At 38.4% G+C, this 24,473-nt stretch overlaps 1 protein-coding gene across 18 annotated transcripts in view; it reads right to left on the reverse strand.

Annotated features, from left to right (window-relative positions):
• The window catches only part of Wnk1 (WNK lysine deficient protein kinase 1), a 131,029-nt gene that overhangs the window by 22,982 nt on the left and 83,574 nt on the right, over positions 1-24,473 (reverse strand). For 11 of the 18 annotated variants that reach the window (XM_051155247.1, XM_051155243.1, XM_051155246.1 and 8 more), the window contains exons 9-19: positions 19,781-19,861; positions 10,475-10,603; positions 8,045-8,503; positions 6,947-7,222; positions 6,159-6,256; positions 5,890-6,052; positions 5,242-5,358; positions 4,565-4,738; positions 4,307-4,364; positions 4,068-4,190; positions 1,818-3,259 (exon numbers count right to left, since the gene is read on the reverse strand). In XM_051155247.1, coding sequence (XP_051011204.1) covers positions 1,818-3,259; positions 4,068-4,190; positions 4,307-4,364; positions 4,565-4,738; positions 5,242-5,358; positions 5,890-6,052; positions 6,159-6,256; positions 6,947-7,222; positions 8,045-8,503; positions 10,475-10,603; positions 19,781-19,861 — 3,120 coding nt within the window. Of the gene's footprint in view, positions 1-1,817; positions 3,260-4,067; positions 4,191-4,306; positions 4,365-4,564; positions 4,739-5,241; positions 5,359-5,889; positions 6,053-6,158; positions 6,257-6,946; positions 7,223-8,044; positions 8,504-10,474; positions 10,604-19,780; positions 19,862-21,595; positions 22,835-24,473 lie in introns of all 18 variants that reach the window. The other 7 variants (XM_051155253.1, XM_051155252.1, XM_051155249.1 and 4 more) reach the window with 4 other exon arrangements.

The raw sequence follows: 24,473 nt of genomic DNA on the forward strand, positions 1-24,473 counted from the left end.
TTACAATAGTGCAAAATCAATATATGTGACTTTATTCATATAATCATATATATTCAGAAAAAAAATATTGTACACTGAAATTTTTTTTGGTTTTGAGACAAGCTCTTATGATGTAGGTCAGGATGGCCTGAACTTGTTATCCTACTCAATCAGCTTCCAGTGTTAGGTCTACAGGCATGTGTACACATTCAGTCAATGTTTGAAAGGATTACAGAAATACTACCACTTCTAGTCAGTTTTTCAAGATTGGGGTCCTGCTATATTGACCAGGGTCAGTCTAAATCCTTTATGCGCAAGTGATCTGCCCATTTCAGACTCCTGAATAAATGAGACTATGTAGACACCACCAGGTAAATTTCTTATTCTCATCTATTTCTAGGATAGCAAAATATGATATGATACTCTTATGCTGGACATGAGCAGTGAGCTATAGCTCACTGTCATTCATGACAGCTACAGCTACCAATCATCCATGTTATTATAAGACTAAAGAACTGATATTCTACTGTTCTGTATTTCTAAGCTACAATGTTAGGATAGGGGTAAAATGTCTTCAATTTAGAGTGAGTTTATAGGGATGTAACTTTATTGTATGTCAAGATTATCTGTATTACTTTACTGTCAAAAGAATTCCACCATCAATAAACAATGCAGAAAGAGGACTAAAATAATTATCATACAGACTTGTGACTTTTGGAGCACAAAGAAAGAGGCTGAAGACAGCAGAATGAGAGGAAATCTACGATAGCAGAATTAAATACATTATAGTTACTGGATTTCTAGAATGAATTATTCCCTCTTCCACTATATCCCTTTTATCAACTTCCAACTTTTTATTAACTCCAAATATGTATCTGTGTAATCTATAATAAGGAATATTCATTCTCAACTGAAAGACAGCAAACTATTATCTTGGTAGTAGAAAATTTTTGTTCAGTTTCGGGATATAGAATTCTTCTTTTTGGGGGGGCGGGGAGATATAGAATTCTTGTTGTTCTTTGGAGACAGTGTTTCTCTGTGTAGCCCTGGCTGTCCTAGACTCGCTTTGTAGACCAGACTGGCCTTGAACTCACAGTGATCCACCTGCCTCTGCCTCCCGAGTGCTGGGATTAAAGGCGTGCGCTACCACCGCCTGGCTGGGATATAGAATTCTTTAGCATCTACCAATTCAGTAAAAATAACCTTTTCTTTTCAATAAAGGTTTATTATATTGTTAAACTATGTATATCTGTGTATGTCTTTGTGGGGGGATTTGTGCACTATGAATGCAGGTGCCTGCAGAGGTCAAAAGAAGAGGTGAGATGCTTTGGTGCTAGTAGTGTGGTTGTTAGCCTTCTGCACATGGCTTCTGGGAAGCCGACTTAGGCCTTCTGACAAAGCAGTATCTTCTTCTCACTTTTTGGAGACAACATCTCACTCTATAGTCAAGAGTGACCTAGGACTCATTATATTACCCAGGCTCTCCTGGAACTTGTAATTCTCCTACCTCTGTCTTCGAGTGCTGGGGTAATAGACATGGGCTTAAGACCCAGGGAAACAGCTGTATTTTACCTAACCATTAAATATATATATCGTGATTATACAGTCTAAAAAGATTATTCAACATAACCTAAAAGTCCAGCCACATTTCAAACAGAGAAAATTTCTGTGTTAGTAGTACTTATATCTTAAAACTGCTGTCACTTTAAGACTGAGTGACCAGTTTATATGCCAGGCACCTCTATGAGTATATTTTAAATTAGAAAAGTCAGCTGAAAACATGGAATTATTGAGGGAAGGAGGAATAATCATATTAATTACTTTATAAGGAATCTTACCACAGTCTTAGTTAAAGATGGCTTTGGTGGAGTCGTTCCAGGTTTTGCTCCTGTTGTAGTGCTGACTGGTGCTGAAACATGTGTGCCTGGGGTAGAAACCTGCCCAGATGTGCCCACTGGGATAACTGGCAAGCCAGTTGCTCCTAATGGCAAACTGGTTGGTGGTAAGCAAGTACTCGTAGTGGAAGTCATGAGTTTGCTTGGTGCTACAGCAGTGGTAGGGATGCCTGGTGTGACAGTGGTCTCTACTACTAGAGGTGTCTCTAGGGAGACAGAAGCATGCTGAGTTCCAGATGAGCTGTGTTCACTAAAGAGAGATCTCAGCTTTTCCTCCAGAGTCTTTATGTCATCAATCCCAGGAGCTTTGGATTGGGTATCAACATCCACTTCTAGACAGTGAGTGTGAGGCTGGTTGGGAAGCAAAGCTGGTTGAGGCTGACTATGAATGAGTGTTTGCTGTACAGCAGGTACATTAGCAGTAGGTTGTACCAAGGGTGGGATATTAGGCACTTGGGGTAATAAAGGTATAGAAAGTCCTACTGGTTGGGGGAGGACAGGTGTAGAAGCTACAGCTGATGAGATGACTAAAGGATGCACCATACCAGGTTGAGAAACAGAACTAGACACTGGTGTTCCAGAGGAGGAAGAAGAGGATGGTGCACAAAACGACAAAGGCAATCCCGTTATACTACTATGAGATGCCTTGTCTAGTGAGTGTGCACTAACCACCACTGTTTCAGCTAACGCAGGAGCAGAAGTGCTGCTACTAAGTGGAAAGGATAGCTGTGAAGCCATGCCTGGGAATGGGGTGGTGGTAGAGACTGGTGTTACTATGGCTGCCCCAGCAGTACTGCCTGCTACCTGTTGCAATAATACAGCTGGAGGCTTAGCAGTTGGGTCAGCCACACTACCTACTATAGTAGCTGTCGTTGTGGAAAATGTTCCAGAAGGAAAACTGCCTGTACTAGAAACAATGCTCCCAGATGTGGAAGCCTGAACTGGAGGGGATGTTGTAGACACTGCGACAACTGCAGGTACTGTAGAACTTGAAACTGCACTGGAAAGTGTTGGTGACTCAGACACAGACAACGTGGTGAGGCCACCTGAAGTTGCCACACTTGTACTGGTGGTAACTCCAGCAACGCCTTTTTCAGTGGGCATTGCAGCCTCAGACTGCATTACTGATGTGGAAAGGTCATTAAGAGGGCTGCTTGTTATAGGGACTGATACTGATGGTGTGGATGCTGCTGCAGTTTGGACACCAGCAATGCCAGACAAAAAGGGAGAAAATGTTGGTCCTGTGTGACTGAAATTTGGAGGCGCTGTACTGGGTCCTTCAGCCATCTGGCCGTGTTTGAGTTCAGAAAAAGCCTGCTGGAGACTAAGGGACGAGGCAGAGTGAGATAAGTTCATTCCAGGACCCTGAGATGTAGAGGCAGCAACTAGAAAGGAGGGGGAAAAAAGAAGAAAGAAATCAGCCCATTTTAAAGGCACAGATTACAAAAGAGTGCCTTTGAGGAACCATTAATGGATTATCAACAATGTTACATGTCAGTAAGATTTATAACTTCTCCCAAGGAAATGACACGCTCTAAAACAGTAAAATTAGCTGGGGGGGGGGGGGGGTGGCACATGCCTTTAATCCCAGCACTTGGGAGGTAGAGGCAGGTGGATCTCTGTGAGTTCGAGACCAGCCTGGTCTACAAAGCTAGTCCAGGACAGCCAGGCTATACACAGATTAAACCCTGTCTCAAAAAACAAAAACAAATTAAAAAAAAAAAAAAAAACCTAAAACAGTAAAGTTAAGTAGTAGTTTGACCTAGTAAGTCACCTTATAAGTAAATATTCTTGCAAGACCATGAAACATAAGAGTAACCTGAAAACAATTTATCTCTAAATATAGAAACAGCCAGGCGTGGGGTTGGGGTGGGGTGTGGCGCATGACTTTAATCCCACCACTCCGGAGGCAGAGGCAGGCTGATCGCTGTGAGTTTGAGGCCAGCCTGGTCTAAAAAGCAAGTCTAGGATAGTTAAGGCTACACAGAGAAACCCCATCTCGAAAAAACTAAAAACAAAATAAAATAAATAAATATAGAAACAAAACACTATTGTATAGGTTCTACTTAGCACACCTGTCCCTTATGATTTGCCCCCCACCCCCACCTTGAGCAGGCCTCACTGCTTGATCAAACTTCCACCATATCAGAGATGCTGTAAGATTTACTTAAGCATGGCTGAATCAATCCTTACCTGCATCTGATATTTCACTGGTGAAAACTTTTGATTCTCGTAATCTACTTTCTGGTACAGGACTCACGATAAACCGTCTTCCAGCAGAATGAACAACTTGTGTTAAAGAACTGGTAGGAACACCTGAATAAAACAAATCACTGAAGTTCATATATATACTGTTATACATGAATAAAGCCTCATGATTTCATTATTGGCAATACAACTCCTTGTCAAATAAAAAATACAAAAAGACTCACCTATTTGTTGTGGCACAGAAGATGCAGCGGTTGGTTGCTTGAACTCTCCTTCTAATTTCTATAATAAGCAAAAGCAAAATTCTTTTCAAATGCACCTCTATGATTATACAAAGCAAACTGAACGTTTGACAAGAACATAAATGTTCATTCTCAGTAACAAAAGTAATGTGTTATCAGAGGATATTTTGCTTGGCAGATTTAGCAGTTCAGAACTAATTTTAAATAAATAGGACCTTCCTATGGATAGGGTGAACCTACCTGAGAAGCTGGAAAGCCATCGTCATCCTTTCCTTGCAGACTCTCCAATGCCTGGTCACCCTCAGGCTCCACACTGACATCCTCACTTAGCATTTCATCAGCTTTTTCAATGATTTCCCGCACTTGAGCCACAAAAGACTCTCTCTCTACTGCTAGAATAAAGTCATTGTTCACCTAGAAGAAACATGATATCAATCTTATTAGTACATACATTTCTTTTTTCTTCTTTCCTTTCTTTCTTCTTTTGGTTTTTCAAGACAAGGTTTCTCTGTGTAGCCTTCGCTGTCCTGGACTTGCTTTGTAGACCAGGCTGGCCATGAACTCACAGAGATCTGTCTGTCTTTGCTTCCTTGAGCGCGAGGATTAAAGGTGTGCGCCACTATGCCCAGCAATTAGTTATGTTTCTTAAGCTTTAGGTCACCCAATCTGTATACCAGCTATGCTGTGTACTTGGTATTTAAGATACTACTGCTGTTTATAAGACTTTGAACATGTATATAGCTACATATTAGGAATATCTCTAAATTATATAGGTTGGGTATGCTAGTTTTAAAACAGGAATTATAATTTATAATTGTTAAAATGAAAGTGGATGACAAATTATTGCATGGTTGCCTAGGATGTGAACTGAAGACCAAATACTATGGAAAAATGTGGAATTCCAAATGGTAACATACCATAATCGTTGCTATCTCTTCAGGGTTGTCACCATCTAGGTCAAATTTAAATGTAACCATTTTCCGATTATGGGTCTCTAATTGACATTCTACTACTCGGTCTCCTTTATTTGAAACCTAAAAAGAGAAAGGTAATTTATATTCAGATCTATTACTGAACTTGAGAAGACATCTTAACGGAGGAAGCAAATTGTTACCACTATTCCTTGAATCTTGTGTGTGTGGTATTTAGAGACAGGGTTTCTCTGTATAGCCTTAGCTGTCTTGGAACTTGCTTTGTAGACCAGGCTGACCTTGAACTCAAGCACAGAGATCCACCCAACTCTGCCTCCCACCACCTGGATAGTTCTTGAATCTTAAACTTGACAGTAAGGAAATCTGTGAGATCTTAGCCCTTGAGTTCCTTTAACTTCCATTAGCAAAAGTATTTAGCCTTTTTTGTATTAGTTAAAACTCTAGAGCTAGGTACAACAAAAAGAAATGTGATAGTCAATTTAAAAAGATAGTATGAAATCATAAAGAAGTTGCTATAAAAATTATATATAAAGCAAAGATAAGGTATCTTTATTTTATGAAGTAAATGGTGATTTGATGATCTTTAAAGTTAAAAGTACCATATTCTTGCAAAGGTCACAAATCAATATTTACATTTAAAATTCTCAGTTTCGGGCGAGAAGTCTTTTCATGACGTGAGCGACTTCTTACAGATTTCCGATAATGACGTTTTGTTGTTCTCCCTTCATGCCTCCCACTGGATGATGGAGCATTCTCATTGCCATCACTCATACCTGAAGCAACATCTGAATGTGCACTTTGAGGGGGAAAAAGTACAACGTATAATGAGATTTAAAGGTTTGTTATTCTGAAGTTCCATATCATCCTGCCTACTACTCAAAGGAGTGCTTTAGTCTACTTACCTGTCTACAGAGGAAACCAACGTGACAGGCTGGGTAGGTTGTGACTGTGTTATTGGAGTTTGTTCAGGAGGAGTAGCCTGAGAGACTCCCTGAGTACTCTGTGAATAGAGAAGATAACTCGAATCTTGGCAGTTTGTAAATATATAAAATCATCCACCAATCCTGAGATGCTCCCTTTTCTTTTTCCTATTACCCCTCTATAAGACCTATAAGCAATGAAGCTACTAGTAATTCTTAATATTCAATATCTAAAAATAGTGTGCTTCCATTTTCAAAATAAGTTTTCAAAGCTAGTTTCTAGTATAGACTGTTGGTGTGAAGTCAGCCAACCTATTTGCCAGGCATTGTGAAACTACAATTTGCCATGCAGCCAGCATCTTACCAGAGTGTGCAATAGGGCAGGTAGAGCAAAGTGCAGAGATGAATTCAGGACTGTATTCTAGTAGGAAAAAAAATGACTGCTGGGAGCACAGCAAGATAAGATACTCTTATGAACTGCCAATGGCAAGAGTATGTGGAAGGAGAAGATCAACGGCTAACGCACTAGCTAGAGAAGTCAAGTGCTAATAGTGTTAATCTTCTCTAAGGCAAACTCACTTCCCAACAGAACAGCCAGTGGCAACAAGGCCCCCACATTGGCATTTCATTCTGCTGTAAGAAAAAGTCATTAGAAGTTAGTTTGACAGTCTCCAAATGAGTTCTAAATCAGGAGAGCCTGTTTTTCCTTTGCCATTCGAACCCCATTTTCATAGATGTTTTCTACATAAACATGCAGTAATTCCATTTACCTCCAGAACTGCTTGCTGGGAGGATGTAGTGGGGGGTTGTTGCATTAAACTCACTGCTGGTTGGGACACTTGAACCTGGCCTCCTACACTGCCCATAGGAACCAAAGGATTTGATTCCACATAAGGCTGCACTACTGTAGGAAAGTAACCTTGGGTGGCCAAAGCTTCTGTCGGCATAGGAGGAGGGGCTAGGACTGTAGAATGGATGCAAACAGAAGCCACGTTGGAAGAGGGAGCAATATTTGAATCTCCTGGGTATTGTCGAGGTGGGAAGCCCTGTGACAGAAACGAGGAAGGAGAGTTAGTGCAGTGGAACATCAAATTAGCAAATCAGCAGACAGGGAGGCAGAGGGGGCGGGAAAGCACAGAGCAAAGAACAATGTACCCACTTTCTAATAATTTAAAGAAAATGTAAACATATTTTTAAAATGAACTGGCAGATAACTTGGAAGGTGGCACTCTTTCAACCATACTTTAAACTGCTTGAATTCCCCTCTTAGAGAGGATTTCAATAGACCTTAGAGACTTGATTCCTCAACAAAAGAATCTATAGCAATTCTACACGGGAGAATACAAAACTCTCCCAGGTATCAGGAGTATTATGAAACGTTAGCTGCCTGCTGTCTTTAATCATCTATATATAAAACAACAGCCTGGTATATTACACTAACCATATATCCAGGTTTACCATGAATACTGAGCTAACTTTTACTCTAAGTTGTGTCTTTAAGACTGTGTAAGGAATCATTTCATATCACATTACTAGTTTTTTGTTTTGTTTTGTTTTTGAGGCAGAGTCTTACTTTGTAGCCATGGCAGACCTGGAAAATGCTATGTAGACCAGGCTAGCTTTCACTTCACAGAGATCTGCTACCGGCCTCTGCCCCAGAAGCACTGAGATCAAAGGCATACACCACCATGCCCAGCCTTCCAGCCTTATTTAGAGTTTTGCTATTTTATTTTATTTTTTCTAGTTCAGAGTGTCAACTTTTGTTACTGTTACTCTGACACTCAACTAGTACATTTCTCAAGTTCTTAATGATCTGCCATTAAAATCAAACACTCTAATACCTTCTGATTTGCTGGCTAACACGATACCTGGTACAGAACATCTCCAGAGGGAAGTGGACCCTCAGCAGCTTGTCCAAGGTTAGCAGGTATTCCCATGGACTGAACTGTTGGCTGTAGGAGCTGTGGGTGAACCTGACTCTGCAGCTGACTCACAGGCTGCAGAAGGGTTGGAAGCTGATTAGAAACTACAGTTGATCCCCCTGGGATTGAAGATGCTGTAGCAGATGAAGCCAAGGTGAGCAGAGGCTGGTTAATGCCAGCAGCCATTGTTATAGGAACAGATGAGAAACCTGTCTGAGCTGTAGACACATGAGGAGTTGATATGGGAATTTGAGAGACAGGATACTGTGGGAGTAAGGAAGTAGGGAGTGACTGTCCCACAGGAAGAAAATGAGCACCAGAGTGGACTGGAACAACTGAGGGTTGTGTTGAAACTGGGATGTGAGGTTCGCCTTGAACAGTTGGTACTGTCTGGGAAACTGGAAGCTGGGAAAGTAAAGAAAAACAAAACAAACTTTTTTCTTTAAAGCACAGCTGCCAAAGCAAGATTTACATATTAGCCAAGAAAAAAAAATTTATTAGTATAAATTAACATGCCATATAATCAAAAGAAAAGACAAGACAAATATGCTAGTAAAGTGTCTAACATTTATTTCTAAAACTTTTGTTGTAGAAAATTTGCTGGTGTTTCATTGTTGGCAACAAAAACAGGACCTTTTTACAAGTGAGGATTTCTCCCTCTCTCCTTCCCTGTTTTATTTATAAATTGTTTGTTTGAGATGGGATTTCTGTCTAGCCCTGGCTGTCTTGGACTCACTCTGTAGACCAGGCTGGCCTTGAACCCACAGAGATCCATCTGCCTCTGCCTCCTGAGTGCTGGGATACAGGCATGTGCCACCACACCTGACCTCTGCTTATTTTTTTAAATTTTGAGTCTCACTGGGCAGCTGAGGCTTTTCTGGAGCTTGCTAGGTCGTCCTAAAAACTATAGATCCTCCTGCCTCTGCCTCCCAAGTGCTAAAATTCCAGATATGTACCACAACACTAAGTTTTTTTGTTTGAGCAGCATAGCCGTCACACACAATAATCCACTAGCATGCTTCCTATAACCTAATTTATGACTGCTATTATAGTGATTAAACACAAATTTCTTTGTAGTGGAATTAGACTTTACCCATATTACATCTTAAATTTTTAAAGTCTAAAATAGCTCTATAAAATTAGGTAGAATTAATATAATTCACTGATTCTAGGATGCAATTACCCATCATTTTACTACTGTGTCATTTTAATGTCTGAGAAGTTGAGATATTATATAGACATTAGGAAAATGTGTCAGTATAGTAGTCTATTTACAGTTGATACTATTTTATTCTGAGATAGGGCAATAACAATATTCTATGCACATATGCCCAAAAATGAATGACCTATAGATAAAGCTGATAAAAGGTCATTGATAAGAACATACCTCCTACAAGGTACTTTCCAAGTGACTGAAAAACCAACCTAAGAGCAACCAAAATAACTCTGTGTGTGGGGCGAGTTGGAGGGTTTATTTTAAACTTTATTTATTTATTTATGTATTTATTTTATTTTATTTTAAACTTTTAAACCACCTGCCTCAGACGTTGCAAACATGTGTCAACATGACATCTTGTGATGGGTAACCTTGGCTGTCAATTTCAAGTGGACTGAAGAATGAAGTAGGAGATTAGGAAGATATATCCCTTGAGTCTGTCTCTGAGAGAATTTCCAGAAACAACTAGATCATAAGGGTTCTGACCTCTGATGGATTTAGAACTTATATGGCTAAGTAGAGAAACTATGAAGGGCGGTGCTTAGTTATAGATAATAGGTAGGTGGGTGAGGCTTTGAAGATATATTTTGGTGTATCTCGTCTCTTCTGTGCTTTTTAATGGCCATAAGGTGAACAGTTTCTTATGCCATAACCCTTCCTCCACCCCTTGATATACATAGGCTTAAAAGGAATACAGCTTACCAAATCATGGATAGAGTGAAACCTATGAAACCATACAAGAAAAAAAGAAGAAGATTCTTTCTTACAGTATTTTCTTTAGGTATTTTTCAGTGATGAAAAGCTAATTAACATACTGACTTAATGTCTGTAGGCTATGAGGAAGAAAACATTGAAAAGGTTTACATGGAAATAAAGCATAGTTTCAAATCTACAATATCAGATACAGCTAACACATTTCTAGAGAATATAACAGATTCAGTTACCAAAGCATCTCCATCTAACCCATTAGTTTCAATACTTGTAACTACTTTATACCTATAAGCCTAAAATTTCAATATTTTCACATTATCATTGTTATGAATATATTCTGATTTTCAATAAATACATGTGTATAATGGGAATGATTTTTACTCCATTCTATTAGAAGGAAAGAGTAAATCTGCAAATTTTTAAGCATCTTTTCAGGAATTTGAGTTTACCTGTGTCCCAGCTGACATTTGAGGCTGACTTGTTGGCTGTGCAGTAGTACCTTCACTGGAAGATGCTGCCTGTGGAAGTGAATACTGTACTGCCTGCTGATGAGGAACAGTCTGCTGTATTCCCTGTTGCTAAGAATAAAACACAATGATTCAGATTTTTTGAAAGGGATGTTACTATGTTGCCTGAGGTTTTTTTTTTTTTTTTTTTTTGGCTTTTGTTATTGTTTCGTTTTTGTTTTTGAGACAAGGTATCACTATGTAGCTCTGGAACTCAAGAGCTCTGGCTGCCCTCCTGGCCCACGCGCTGGGACTGAAGGCATGCTCCACCATGCCCAGTTGTTGTTGGCCTTTAAAGATAGGCCATGGGACTGACATTAAGACTATTAAAAATATGAAAAATGAAGACCCTAGTGCCCTCTTCTGGCCTCCATTGACACTGCATGCACGTGACAGGCATACATTCAGGCTTTAAACATTAATACAAATAAAGTCCCAAAATATATAGTTTACGAAGATACTACTGTATCAATTCTCAAGAGGCAGCCTTATGATTTCCTCAATTTTCATATTTTTATTTTCTGTTAAAACAAATCCAAAATAAACTTACATTATAAATAGTGACTTGTTACATTTTGGAAGGTTGTTTCGGGTAGTGGGAATGGGGGAGGTACTTAAAGTCCGTTGTAGAAAGTCAAAACATGAACTCAAACAAGGCTGGAAACTGGAAGTGGAAACTAATGCAGAGGCCATGGAAGAATTCTACTTATTGGTTGCTCAGTCTGCTTTCTTGTAGCACCCAGGTCCACCAGCCTAGGGGTAGCACCAGCCACAACAGGCTATGCCTTTCTCCAGTAATTCCTAATTAAGAAAAGTGTCCTACAGGCTTGTCTACAGCCTGATTTTATAGCAGCATTTTCTCAGTTGAGGCCCTCTCCTCTCTGATGACTCTAGCTTGTGTCAAGGTAAAAGTAGCTAGGACAAACCCTTTGTCTTGGCATATTCAATACAACTATTTGGCTGCAACCTGTATAAAAGTAAGCTATTTATTCACACAGTTATGTATATAATTGCCATGAGTGCCTTGGATTTTTTTAAATGGCATATTTGGAAGTAACTTTTGTTCTTACAGGATGATTTTGTACCAAATTAAAACCACCCAAATTTAAAAGTGCCAAAAAACACTTGTTTTATTCTTATTCAACAACTCCTGGTTAAGTTGATTTATGTATTGCTGGTACTAAGCATTGAACTCAGGGCCTTTCTTGCCTATGCTAGAAAAGTGCTCTATTACTGAGCACACACAAGCAAATCCCCAACCACTAACATTTATTTAGTTTTTGTATGTGCATCTGCCACAGAACCAGGCAGAAGTTAGAAGACAACACGAGGTAGTCAGGTCTCTCTTTCTACCATCTGGATTCCAGGGATTGCACTCACACTTGGGAGCACTTATCTTACTTGTTTAGATCATCTCAGCAGCCCTTTACAAATGTTTAGTTCAATTATAATTCACTTTATGAAAGGTATTTATGTGAAGGTGTGTGAGCATGTTTATGTATAGAGATGTAAATACATACATGTGAGCACATGTAGGGAAGCCAAAAGTCAATCTTAGGTATTGTTTTAGAAGCTGTCCTCTTTTCTGGAAACAGGTTTTCTCTCTGGGACTTGAGGCTTGGTTGGTTGATCCAAAAGCTCCAGGGACCTCAGAGTCTTTGTTTCCCTAGTGTTGAAACTCTTAAGTATAAAACATCTTTTACAAGGGAGCGGAGGATGAAAATGAAGCCCTCATATTTGCACAGTAAGTATTTTACCAGCTAACTACCCTCCTCCTTTTTTAAAATTTGAGATGAGGTCTCCTTATGTCACCTAGGGTGACCTTGAACTTACTATGTACCCCTACCAGAATTCTACTTTAAATCCTGCCTCAGCCTCCTGAGAAGTTGGGATTTATAGATACATGTCATGGTGTACCCAGCTCATTCCAATGTTAAAAGCAAGCATGAGTGAATAGCTAGTCTATGACCTAAAAACTTCTCTTAGAAATTAGTGTGGGTAGGCATGGAGGCATGCATCTCCAATCCTATTTGATTTTGAAACATTAGACAATTTCCTTACCTTTTTACTAAAAGAAAAATCAGGAGGCCACTTTGCACCTATTTATATTTAAGGATTATGAACAAATTATCTATAATTACCTGCTTAAAAAAAATTAATTTGGAAACTAAACCATATCCTCATATTTTTCAAATGGAAGACACGTAAGTTCCTTTATTTTTACTGGCATTGTGTTATAGGTGCTTTGGTAGTTTTGTGGGGGGGGGGGGGGGGGAGATGGAGAGAGAGAACACATGTTCATACTCATGCCATGGTGCACTTGTAGTGGTCATCAAACAACCTACGGGTGTCTGTTCTTGCTTTTTTACTTAGTTTGAGCAAGGTTATCATTTCCTGTTTAAGCCAGGCTGGCATCTGAAGACTCTCTTGTCTCTGAATATAATTTTCTGATAGGTACACTGGGATTACTTGTGGTACTGTATTTAGTACTCAGGCAGGAGAGTTTGTTTAGCAAGCACTTTTTACCCAATGAGTCACCCCCTGGCCCACACTTTCTTGAGATTTGAGGTAGAATTTTAATATGCACCTGTCAGAATATTAGTTTAGTAAAAATTTTATGTTCTGTGGCCTTTAAAAAAATAAATTTACATTCATGTAACCTTGGTATCAATTCCTAAAGTAACATTTATTTTTAAAAAAATTTTTACTAATTTATTCATAGAACATCTAAATTGTTATCCCATCCCTTGTATCCTCCCATTCCTCCCTCCCCTCCCAATACTGTGACTGAGGGGGACTTCCTTCCCCTGTATATGCTCATAGGGTATTAAGTCTTTTCTTGGTAGCCTGCTATCCTTCCCCTGAGTGCCACCAGGCTTCCCCATCCAGGGGACATGGTCAAATATGGGGCACCAGAGTTCATGTGAAAGTCAGTCCCCACTCTTCACTCAACTGTGGAGAATGTCCTGTCCAAATGATATTCAGTACTTTTTAAAGTAACAAACAGGATCAAAATCAGATCCATCATATTTTGTAGCAAGGGCCTTTTATCCATTGAGCCATCTTGTTGGCTCACTACATTTGTTTCCACTTGTTTTATTTTATTTCATAAATGGTTTTTTGGTTGTTCAAAATAAAGGAGAGAGCCTGGTAAAAGAGAACTGAAAAAGAAAAGGTTTGCATAATGTAGTTCCGTTCCCCCCCCCCCCGTTGTTGTTCTTTTTATTTTTTGTTTTATTGAGATAAACAGTTATCACTAGGTAGAGGTCTAGGCTGGTCTGCCTGGACAAATCCATGCCGGAATGCTCAGGATCTCTCTCTCTCTCTCTCTCTCTCTCTCTCTCTCTCTCTCTCTCTCTCTCTCTCTCTCTCTCTCTCTCTCACACACACACACACACACACACACACACACACACACACACACACACACACACAAATAAAGAGAAGAAATTTTCAAAATAGAAAAGATCCACCTTAAATCAAACTGAAGGCTTCTCTGTTTTTGTATCATACTTTTCTTTGTTCCTTTTACAAGGTCCAAATTGCAATCCCTCCACTCTTGGCCTGGAATATTCCTTCATCGATATCTGACTTATAAACTGGGGGATCCAACATATCATCTTTTCCACAAAGCTTCTTAATATACCCCTCCAACCAGAAGAATGTATAAAGGACTTTCACCTCTTAGAAGCCTTATATTTGAGAAAGTTTCCAAAACATTTCCAGATTTTAGCTTTCCCATCAGTAAAATGGAAATACCAATAGCGTCTATATTCACACAAACACTTTAGCCTATGATTACATTATTTAGGTTCTCTCAGAACAACTCATGACTAGTCCATCTTAGCTGACTATAAGAAACAAACCAACAAACCGTTCAGTTGGGAGTGTTTAGAAGGAGTAAAGGAATTTAACATGAACTTATTCCTCATTAAAACAACTGACAGGTATGCTAATGGTACCTTAGGAAAGGCAAAGGTATATGTCATCTGCTTCTGCATAATTATACTGGCTAATAACGAATAAATCAGCCAAGCAGTGATGACAAGAATTATGTTTTGTGTAAATAGAATAGAATCATGCTTTGCCTAGACTTGGCTTGTGGAAACTATTTCAAATATCTCTTATTGACAGACAGAACATAGCTGCAAGATGATAAATGAAAACGACCCTCAGGCTGAATAGAAGAATATGAACATATGAAGGGTTTGTACATGTTTTTATGGAAGACATGTGTATTTTTCCAACAACCATATATATACATGGAGAAACCACATTAATATAAAGCATATAATTTTAAAGCTTGTTTGTTCAATATGTACAAATGTGGGTAGGTGACCAACCACAATGGCTGGAAGAGAGCCTGGTCTCTTCCCGTAGAGCTGGAGTTAAAGGAAGGTGTAAGCCATCTGGCAGGAGAACTAAAATTAAGTCCACAGAAGAGCAGTAAGCTCTTTCAACGGCTGAGTCCTGTCTCTAGACTTTCCATTATAGCTTTCGGTAAAAACACAAGAAAATAACAACACAAATATGTGGGGGGGGGGGAGCATTCCTCATTTACTCTGTCCCAAAAAGCCATTCACATAAGAATAGCCTGTCTGCTTGCCTATCTACCTACCTATTTATTTTTGGTTTTTTTTTTTTTAAAGACAGGGTTTCTCTGTGTAGCCCTGGCTGTTCTGGAACCCAGTAACAGATAAGAAAAGCCTTATTCACTTATTTATCCATTCACTCACTCATTCCTTTTGGTTTTACAAGACAGGGTTTCTCTGTGTAGGCCTGGCTCTTCTGGAACTTGCTCTATAGACTAGACTGCCTCAAACTTCCAGAGATCCTCCTCCTCTGCCTCCTGGGTACTGAGATTAAAAGCTTCACATCCACTGCATTAACTCTTTTTACAAAACAACAAAAACACTGATATAGAAAGCTTGAATTTTTAGTAATTTGACTTACTTAATATCTTAGACTCTGGAAAAGTAAATATCATACTAGACTACAAATACCTCTTAAATAAACTAGCTTCATAAATTTGATTCTAGTAGCTAAGTTTTGCTGGGGGAAGGGTTATAATTTTCTTCAAAAAGTATTACATGTTTTAGTAAATAACCTCCTATGCTAAAACAAGCAACACTGTAATATCTCTCACAGATCTACCTGCCTCTGCCTTCCAAGTGCTGGGATTAAAGGCGTGCGCCACCACCGCCTGGCTTAAATTGCCTTTTGTAACAGCAAAGGATTTCATGCTATGAAGACATACAATGCTTATTACATGCACTTCTTTACCCCAATACTCATTCAAGACTCATTAATCAACTAATATTTTCTGCTTTATAAATTAATTAGTAATGCTTCTTAGTCATGAAACTACACAAAAATTCTTATATCTAACAGTCTAAAGTGTACCAACATTGCCAAGAATGTGTCTTTTGAATAGTAGACTCTTATCAGTTACAGGTAGAACTGGGTTCAATAAAACAAAGGAAGAAGTCTGTCTGTCTGTCTGTCTCTCTCTCTCTCTCTCTCTCTCTCACACACACACACACACACACACACACACACACACACACACCTGAAAGTAAAAGGGCAATTTTTTTCTTGGGAAAAAGAAAGGTTTCTACAGAAGGAGGAGGGAGGGAGGAAGAGAAAGGGTAAATAGCGGTGAAAAGGAAACTGGCAGAATAAATACAAATAAATCTGAACAATCTAAAAAAATTAATTGAGAAAGTGTTAAAAGGTTGATTCCAGTTAAAGCATACAAGAAACCAAGATGTCTATAATAGTAAGCTTTTTCTTAAATAGTTATAGAGTTGTTATCCAAAAAAACCGCATCATTTATTACCAGGTTCTGCTTGAATGGATAAATTCAAGGAAGTAAAGGAGGTTTCTTTTCTACATTGGTGGCCTGTTTTTATATGTGATATTTATTTTATATTATATAGTCAAGGAGAGGGGGGAGAGAGGTGGGGCCTTATGAGCTATTGTTTTCTTTTCTGAGAGGTCAACTCACTAGATAGTCCAGGGTAGCTTGGAACTTATGATTCTGCTTTAAGCTCCCTAAATGCTGGCGTTTGAGGGGTACATCATTACATTCAGATATACTATTAATTATTTTAACTTAACATTGATAGTATTGTGCTACTTAATCCCCACAAACTTTTTGAGTGTTGAACTTAATGGTTTATTTCTTTCTCCTTCATTTTGTAATATTTATAGGTATGTACACATGTGGATACACGTGTATTTAAGACAAATGACCCATTTCTTTAGAGAATGAAAATGTTTTTCTTTTACTGGTGATAGGTCAGGTGTGTGGCTCATGCTTGTATTCTTGCACTTGGGAGGCAGAGGCAAGAAGATTAAGAGAGTTCAAGACCAGCTTGGGGGTTTCACAAGATATGATGACTCAAAAAGCCTGAAAGTGATTAGTACTCACCACAGTGCTTCTGCCACTTTTTACATAACTTGTAATTTGATTCTTACTAGGGATTGTAAAATAGAATTTATTGATGTTGACAAAAACTTTTTTAACTTCCTCAATTTAAACATAATCACAAATGAATGAAAAGCATTTGTTTGGAAGAAATATTAGGACCAATACAAAGCATACAATCCTTGGTCAAAAAGTTTTTAAAGAAGAAATGTTGATCACTAGGTAAATGTGGGTATGACAAAGGTTACTAATTTCTTCTATATATAAAGGACTTCAAAGTGACTTTTTAAAGAAAACCGATCGTTCATTCGTTCGTTCGTTCATTCATTCATTCATTCATGTGTGGGAGTGTGTTGTTTGTCTGTATACTACATACATGTATGCATACCTAGTATCCAGAGGTCAGAAATGGGTATCAGATCCCCTGGAACTCTAGCTATGGTTTTAAAGCACCATATATCTGCGGTGGGAACCAAACCTGGGTTGTCTGCAAGAATATCCAAGGCTCTTAACTGAAGAGCACCACTTTAGGCCCCTAATTTTTATTTTAAATTAGGTGTGTTATGGTATTACACGTGGCAGGTGTGGTAGTGTACACCTTTAGTTCCAGCACTCGGGGAGGCAGATCTCTCTGTGTTTGAGGCCAGCCTGGTCTACAGAGCAAAGCCTACACAGAGAAACCTTGTCTTAAAAAAACAAAACAAAAACAAACAAAAAAAGGCATAAACATGTGCTCAATTATAGGTGTATGTAGAGGACAAAAAAGTAAGTATTGGATCTCCTAGAGTTGGGATTTCAGGCAGTCAGCTGTGGGTCCCTCGTGTGAATGCTGGAAAACAAATTCCCGTCTTCTGAAAGAGCAACAAGTGTTCCAAACTGATAAGGTACCTTTTAGCCTCATTAAATGTTTTTCTATTATTGTGTGTACAGTGTGTATGTGTCTATGTACATTGGAGGACACTCAAATACATGCCATGGTGTGTACATAGAAGCTGGAGAACAACTATGTGGTATTAATTCTTCCCTTCCACCTCTATGTGGTTCCAGGGATTAACTCAGGTCTTCAGGGTTGCACAAAAAGCATTTTACCTGCTGAGCCATCTCATAACCTGTGACTTAATCTCCATGGTCACATATTATATTAAAGGAGGTCATGTATAATAAGAACAAAAACATTTATTTCAAAAATTAGAAGTAGAAGTCATTTTACAATATGGTGGTTGGTTCAAAACTATATAGTTGAGGCACTATTAATAAGACAGTTTATCATATTACACGGTTAAGTTTGAATTTTGCTAGAAACAGCTAATTAAGAAATTATGCCAATAATGATTTCCCTGAAAATAAGTCTGTTTAGTAAAAGCATTGACAAACTATAGATACTTAATTTTAAGATTAGCAAATCGAGAGAGAGAGAGAGAGAGAGAGAGAGAGAGAGAGAGAGAGAGAGAGAGAGAAAGAAATCTCTTTGGTTCTTTTTTCACTTATGGCCTGAATTTCAAAGATCTCTTGGGACATAACAACAACAAATAATAATCTTGGGGCTGGAAAAATGGCTCAGAAGTTAGGGGCAGTAGCTGTTCTTCCAGAGGTCCCGAGTTCAATTCCCAGCTCCTACATGGTGGTTTATAACCATCTGTAACGGGATCTAATGCCCTATTCTGGTGTGCATGAAGACAAAGCACATATATACATAAAATACACAAAATAAATAAATCTTTAGGGGCCTGGTGAGATGGCTCGGCGGTTAAGAGCAGTAACTCCTCTTCCAGAGGTCCTGAGTTTAATTCCCAACAAACACATGGGGATCTGATACCCTCTTCTGGTGTGCAAGTGTATATGCAGGCAGAATACTCATATGTTAAGTAAATAAGTAGATAAATTAATTAATTAAAAAAAAATCTTCCTGCAGTAGTTGCTTTTTATGTTTTTGTTCTTAAGTGTTTGCCTGCATGTATATATGAGCCAAAATGCATGCTTAATGCCTGAGGAGGCCCTAAGAGGTCACTATCCTTTGGAATTTGAACACCAGATGTTTGTTAGCAACCACATGGGTCCTGGGAACTGAACTTGCGTCCTTTGCAAGAGTGAGCCATCTCTCCAATTCCTTAAAAAAAAAAAAGGTCTTTGGGTTTTCATTAAGCCCCTCGTGCACTAAATCTGATACTTCATCCCACATATTAATAAAAACAAGTTCACTATCTGAGGCACGTACCATGGGAGGATGGAATGACAAAATGCTTTTTAAAGATAAGGTTTCTCTGTGTAAGCATGATTATCTGGGAACTCACTCTGGACCATGTGTAGACTCTGCCTTCCAAATAGTAGGATTAAAAGTGATAAATGAAGGTGGGTGTGGTGGCGCACGCCTTTAATCCCAGCACTTGGGAGGCAGAGGCAGGAAGATCGCTGTTGAGTTTGAGGCCAGCCTGGTCTACAAAGTGAGTCCAGGACAGCTAAGGGTACACAGAAAAACATTGTCTTAGAAAAAAAACAAACCCAAAAACAAAAAACAAAACAAACAAACAAAAAAGTGATAAATGCTCTTACACGAACTAGTCATAAGCATGAAGAAACAAACTGGAAGTCTTTATATAGTTTACCTTATTTGTAAAATCATTTAAGAAGGCAGATAAATTATATAATGGTTCTTTTCCACATATACCTACTAAATTATTCTTGAGTAAATAAGAAATGTTATGACAATTACTCTTTAGAAAACTTGGCAAACCACTTATATCAGGAATCTAGCTCATAAAGATATAAAATACTGCTTCTGGTTCCTGGTAAAACATAATGTAGCAATGTAACATTCTTACCTGCGGAGGATGTGGGGTGGGTTGTGAAGATAGAACCCCTGTTAAGCTACTTGATGGCTGGCCTTGGCTCTGGCCCTGTGCCTGAAGAAAAAAAAGCAATTACAAATTAGAGAAGGCTATACACATACAGTTTAGACTTTTGTATAAATACTTCAGATCCTGAGAAGACTGCTTGATCAAAATGAAACATCAGCTTGGTGGTGTAGTATCAGACAGACCTCTGGCATTTTTGGTAAGGTAAGTTTAGAAAAAAGATCATAGACCATCTCTGATCACATCTCAGTACAAAAACACAAACACACTTCTAGTAGAAAACAAAACAAAACAAAACAAAACAAAAAACTACCATTGACGTTGGCTATAGTTTTAGCTGGTTTGAATAGTCAGATTCACATTAAAATTGTCACACAGGAAAAATATGTAAGCTATCAATATGACAAAATTTTAATCTGGATAACTAAAGAAAAACCACACTTAAATGCGAATTTAGTGTCCTCTTTTGCTATTTCTTGTAATGTCATAGATGAAAAATATCAAAGGTTTGTTAAAAACCAAGTTCTAAACAAGTATATAACATGTAGAAACATGCGGGGTCATTCTGACTGAAAACTAGGGGACGTGGCTGCTACTTTGAGAGATGCTGCTTAACAACAACAAAGTACACCGACAAGAAGAGCCCCACCCAAAACAGTGGATTAACCAACAAAGAATGCCAACCATGGTGTCAACCATGTTGGCTGAACAGTATATTCCTATTAACAAGAAGTCTAAATTAACTGAAAATAGAGTACAAGAATATATGTTAGGGAAATGAATGTATATATACTATGTATACAAACACATAAAGGAAATGAAAAGACTACTACAATCATTATTGCTTCATTTCAATTTAGAGGAGGTTGTTTGAATGAATGTATCACACTTCAGTAAAATTTAAATTATTTATTTTCTTAATTTTTTTTTCTTTGCAAAGCTTAGAAGATAATATAAGCATTCATCATGCTCTCATCGCTTAAAATTTCAGGGTCCTTTTGCTTCCTAACACTACTCTAAGTAACTGAAGTACTTAAAGAATATATGAAATCATTGTTGCTGACTTAATTCTGATTCTTTGTTTATATTTGCATGAGTATATACACTCATGAGTGTGACTTAATTTCTAAATGTATTGAGAGATCAGGGCCTGAATTTACTGTTCCTAACTTCGCAGCATGTTACCATAAATTTATGCAAAGCCCTATAAAGCCATTACATAAGAGACTCTAATAATCACTAAAATTAGGCATAGTTCTTAGTGTCAGCTTAATGTTCTATTTGGATCTTTAAGACAGTGGTGTGAGTGATACCATTTCAAAATGGCATCAATAATTTATGAAGCCAAACACCTAAGATGTGTTTTTTTTCAAGTCCTTCTTATAATGAAAGGCTCTGTGTTCTCATTACTTCCCATTTTGGCTTTAAGATTATAGTTTTTTAATTTTTTAAAAAGGCATTATACTAAATTATTTTATTATATCTAAATAATCAAGACTGGCAGACAATTGTATTTTTTTTCCTACCATAAAATTCCACATAGAGATTAGTCATTGATTATGATAACTAAAACCACAGGCAAACCAGGTATTTTCTGCTTTACGGGTCATTCTTTAGTACAAGTATTTATAACCACAAAAAAAAAAAAAAAAAAAAAAAAAATCCTATTAAGAAAATAAACATTTCTCATAAATCCATGATTCAGGGAAACGAAATAGAAAATTTAAATGTACTGGTGCATAATAGGGTAGTTTAAAAGAATTGTGGAAGTTTTCCTATAACCTGTGGATGGAGTGCAGATCCTCCTGAAGAATATGAGGCAGATAAGACCTGCTGAGATGTGGTTCCTTGGGGGAAACAGAAGAATAATGGGGATTCTTGTAACACTGTCTGAGGCAGACGAATAAAGGGCAATGAGACGTCAGAGCCAAAAGGTGCAGCTGTTCCCCCTGTAGGGGGAGGTGACTGAAAATCACTGAGATCTGAAGAAGTGACTTGAGAGGAATCACTGGAATATTCTGGGCTTCCTATTGGCCAGTTCTGTCCCATAGGCTCTACCACAGAAATGGTCAATTCTGGGGCATGGTTATTATGCTGTTCTTCAGTAACAGGCTGCAGATGGCAATGCAATCCAACTGACTGAGGAGGCAGTTCTTCCTGACTTGAATCCACAGCAACCTGTCGATTTCGGTAAACACGTTGAGGCAAAATCCCACCTCCTTCTCCTGAAGAGGAACTTGGTGTTTGAGCATGAAATTCAAATACACAGTTGCTTCTGTTCTCATTGCTATGAGTTAACACAGCTGGTGCAGAATGAGGTACAAAGACAGGGTGAAATTTCAAATGTGTAGCATCTGTACTGTTAGGTGCAGAAATACTAGAGAGGGGTGATGCAGTACTTGGTCCAGAATCTAATCTTAAACTCTGAAGGTGTCCTACCAGAAAAGCCTGTCCAGATGGAAATTCAAAGATAGAGCTTGAGGAAGGGCCCCCAGGCACTGGCTTCTGTTCAGATATCTGTTTCATAGGACTTGACAGTACTGGTGAGTTGTATGAAATGCCCTCATACTGTCCTGCCACCTGGGCCTGGTAATGCACCCCAGCTAGATATACTGTTTCCTGAGGAATAAAATAGTGAGCTTCTTCTGCCAGTACTAGTCCAGGTCTATAGTCACTGTAAATCTGGGTTGGCTCAAACACAGGTTGGCCCTGCATCTCACATAGCTCTCTATTTACTCTACTGGCTGTAGTACCCAACATAACTATGGCCTCTGGTGTCCAGTTAGTTGGGCTGCCACCAGGTGGAAGAAGATTTTGGCCAGCAGTCCTCAGCAGGGGTTGGAAATGGCGAGTTTGGGCTTCCAGGAAGGAGGTGCTCTTACGTCGTTGGGAAATGGCTACTTTCGGTGGACAGGTAGGAGGTGGTGAAAAAGAAACTGGACGTTCATGAATAGTTGGGAAAAATATCTGTGATTCTGGGTATGTTGGGGTCCCCCCACACGGATGCGCCATGGACTGAGGCTGTATCAACATGAATAAAACAAGTAATTCATACATTCAATATGTAAAATTACATCAGACATGCACAGCTGGATAGCTCTGTGTAACCCCACAAAGTGGCCACACCAAAATTTTAATAACTAACAATGCTTTTTGAAATTATGTGTATACCAAAAATCCACTAAATACATCCAGGGCCAATGAGGTCAATCTGTGGCAGTTCCTTGAATGAAACAGCTGCTTTCCCACAAATCTGCTCTCTTAAAGCAAAGGCATGACTAACACTCTATTTTACCTATAATAAATGTGTTCATTCTTAAAATATTTGTCAATGGAAAGAGTTAAAGTCAGAATACTAAAGGATAACAAATAACCCTATTATTTTTATACTTAAAATATGCTTCAACTTAAGCTACTGTTCCATAGTGCTATTATATTAGGAAATTTATAACAGTATAAATGAGAAGAGATTTTTGGCATATGCTATAAGACAAACAAGTCAAGTACAATGGTACATACTTATAAAATTAGCACTCAAGAGGCTGAGGCAGGGGCGGTTTTTGAGTACAAGGCTAGCTCGATCAATTATATAGTGAGACACTGTCTTAAAAAACCAATAACAAAAATCAAATGTAAAAAAACAAAACAAAAAAAAAACCCTACAAAAAACAAATAACAAAAAGATAAATGACTTGCTTTACCTTTCTGTATTTAAAAACACAATGAATAATAGTTTTACTATAAAACACCTTACAAATGCCAAATCACTCTTCTGATCATTGCTAAAGGGTGCTGAACACCATGATTTTCTAATTCTGACAAATCAGGTGAAAAGGAGGTAATATAAAATAGCAAACCTGATTTAATAGCATTATTTGCTCCCAAAATTTAAGATTGAGCTTAGCATCCTAGCTTGCCAAATGCAATGCACATAATTCTCTATCATGTACTGGACTCCAAGAAGTGCTTGCCTCACATATGCAAGGGTCTAGGTTCAATCCCAACAACACAAAAATGGGTGTTGAGGTCAGAGGACAACCTTGGGTGTTGGTCATCATCATCCAACCGCTATCTTTTGTTTGATGCTGTGTACAACAGGCTGGAGGGACCATGAGATTCTAGAAAGTCTATTATCACCTCCCATCTTGCTATAGAAACACTGGCATTATAGACACCAACTAATGTGGCAGGCTTTACATGGGTTCTAGGGATCTGCACCCAGGTCACCATGCTTCTGCAGCAAGCACTTTAGTCACTGAGCCATTTCCTCAACTTGCTGAAGTATTTCTGCTTCAAATCAGAATGCTCACATTTTATTGGTTATTCAAGTTGTGTTCTGAAGCCATAAACACTGTAGTTAATCACTTTCCTAAGTAAAAATTTTAAGATTCTGGTGTTACTAGTTCAGAATATTAACTATACTCTCTGTTTGGAAAAGTTGCAAGCAAGGTCTCACAGCAATTAAAGTACTTTGAGAGGTTGTATCTTTCATAGACATTAATGGAGACAAGGAAAGTTATATATGTTATATATGTATCTAATATATTTGTTGTTACAGTCAATGCCCTATCTTATGTAATTATGAAGAAAAGGGGGCAAAAGGGGGCAAAAAGGGTACTTCTCAAAGAGGAAATAGTCTTTTGGCTTCCTGACACATTTT

This window comes from Acomys russatus, chromosome 13 (genome assembly GCF_903995435.1).
Source record: "Acomys russatus chromosome 13, mAcoRus1.1, whole genome shotgun sequence".
In the NCBI taxonomy this organism is placed as follows: Eukaryota; Metazoa; Chordata; class Mammalia; order Rodentia; family Muridae; genus Acomys; species Acomys russatus.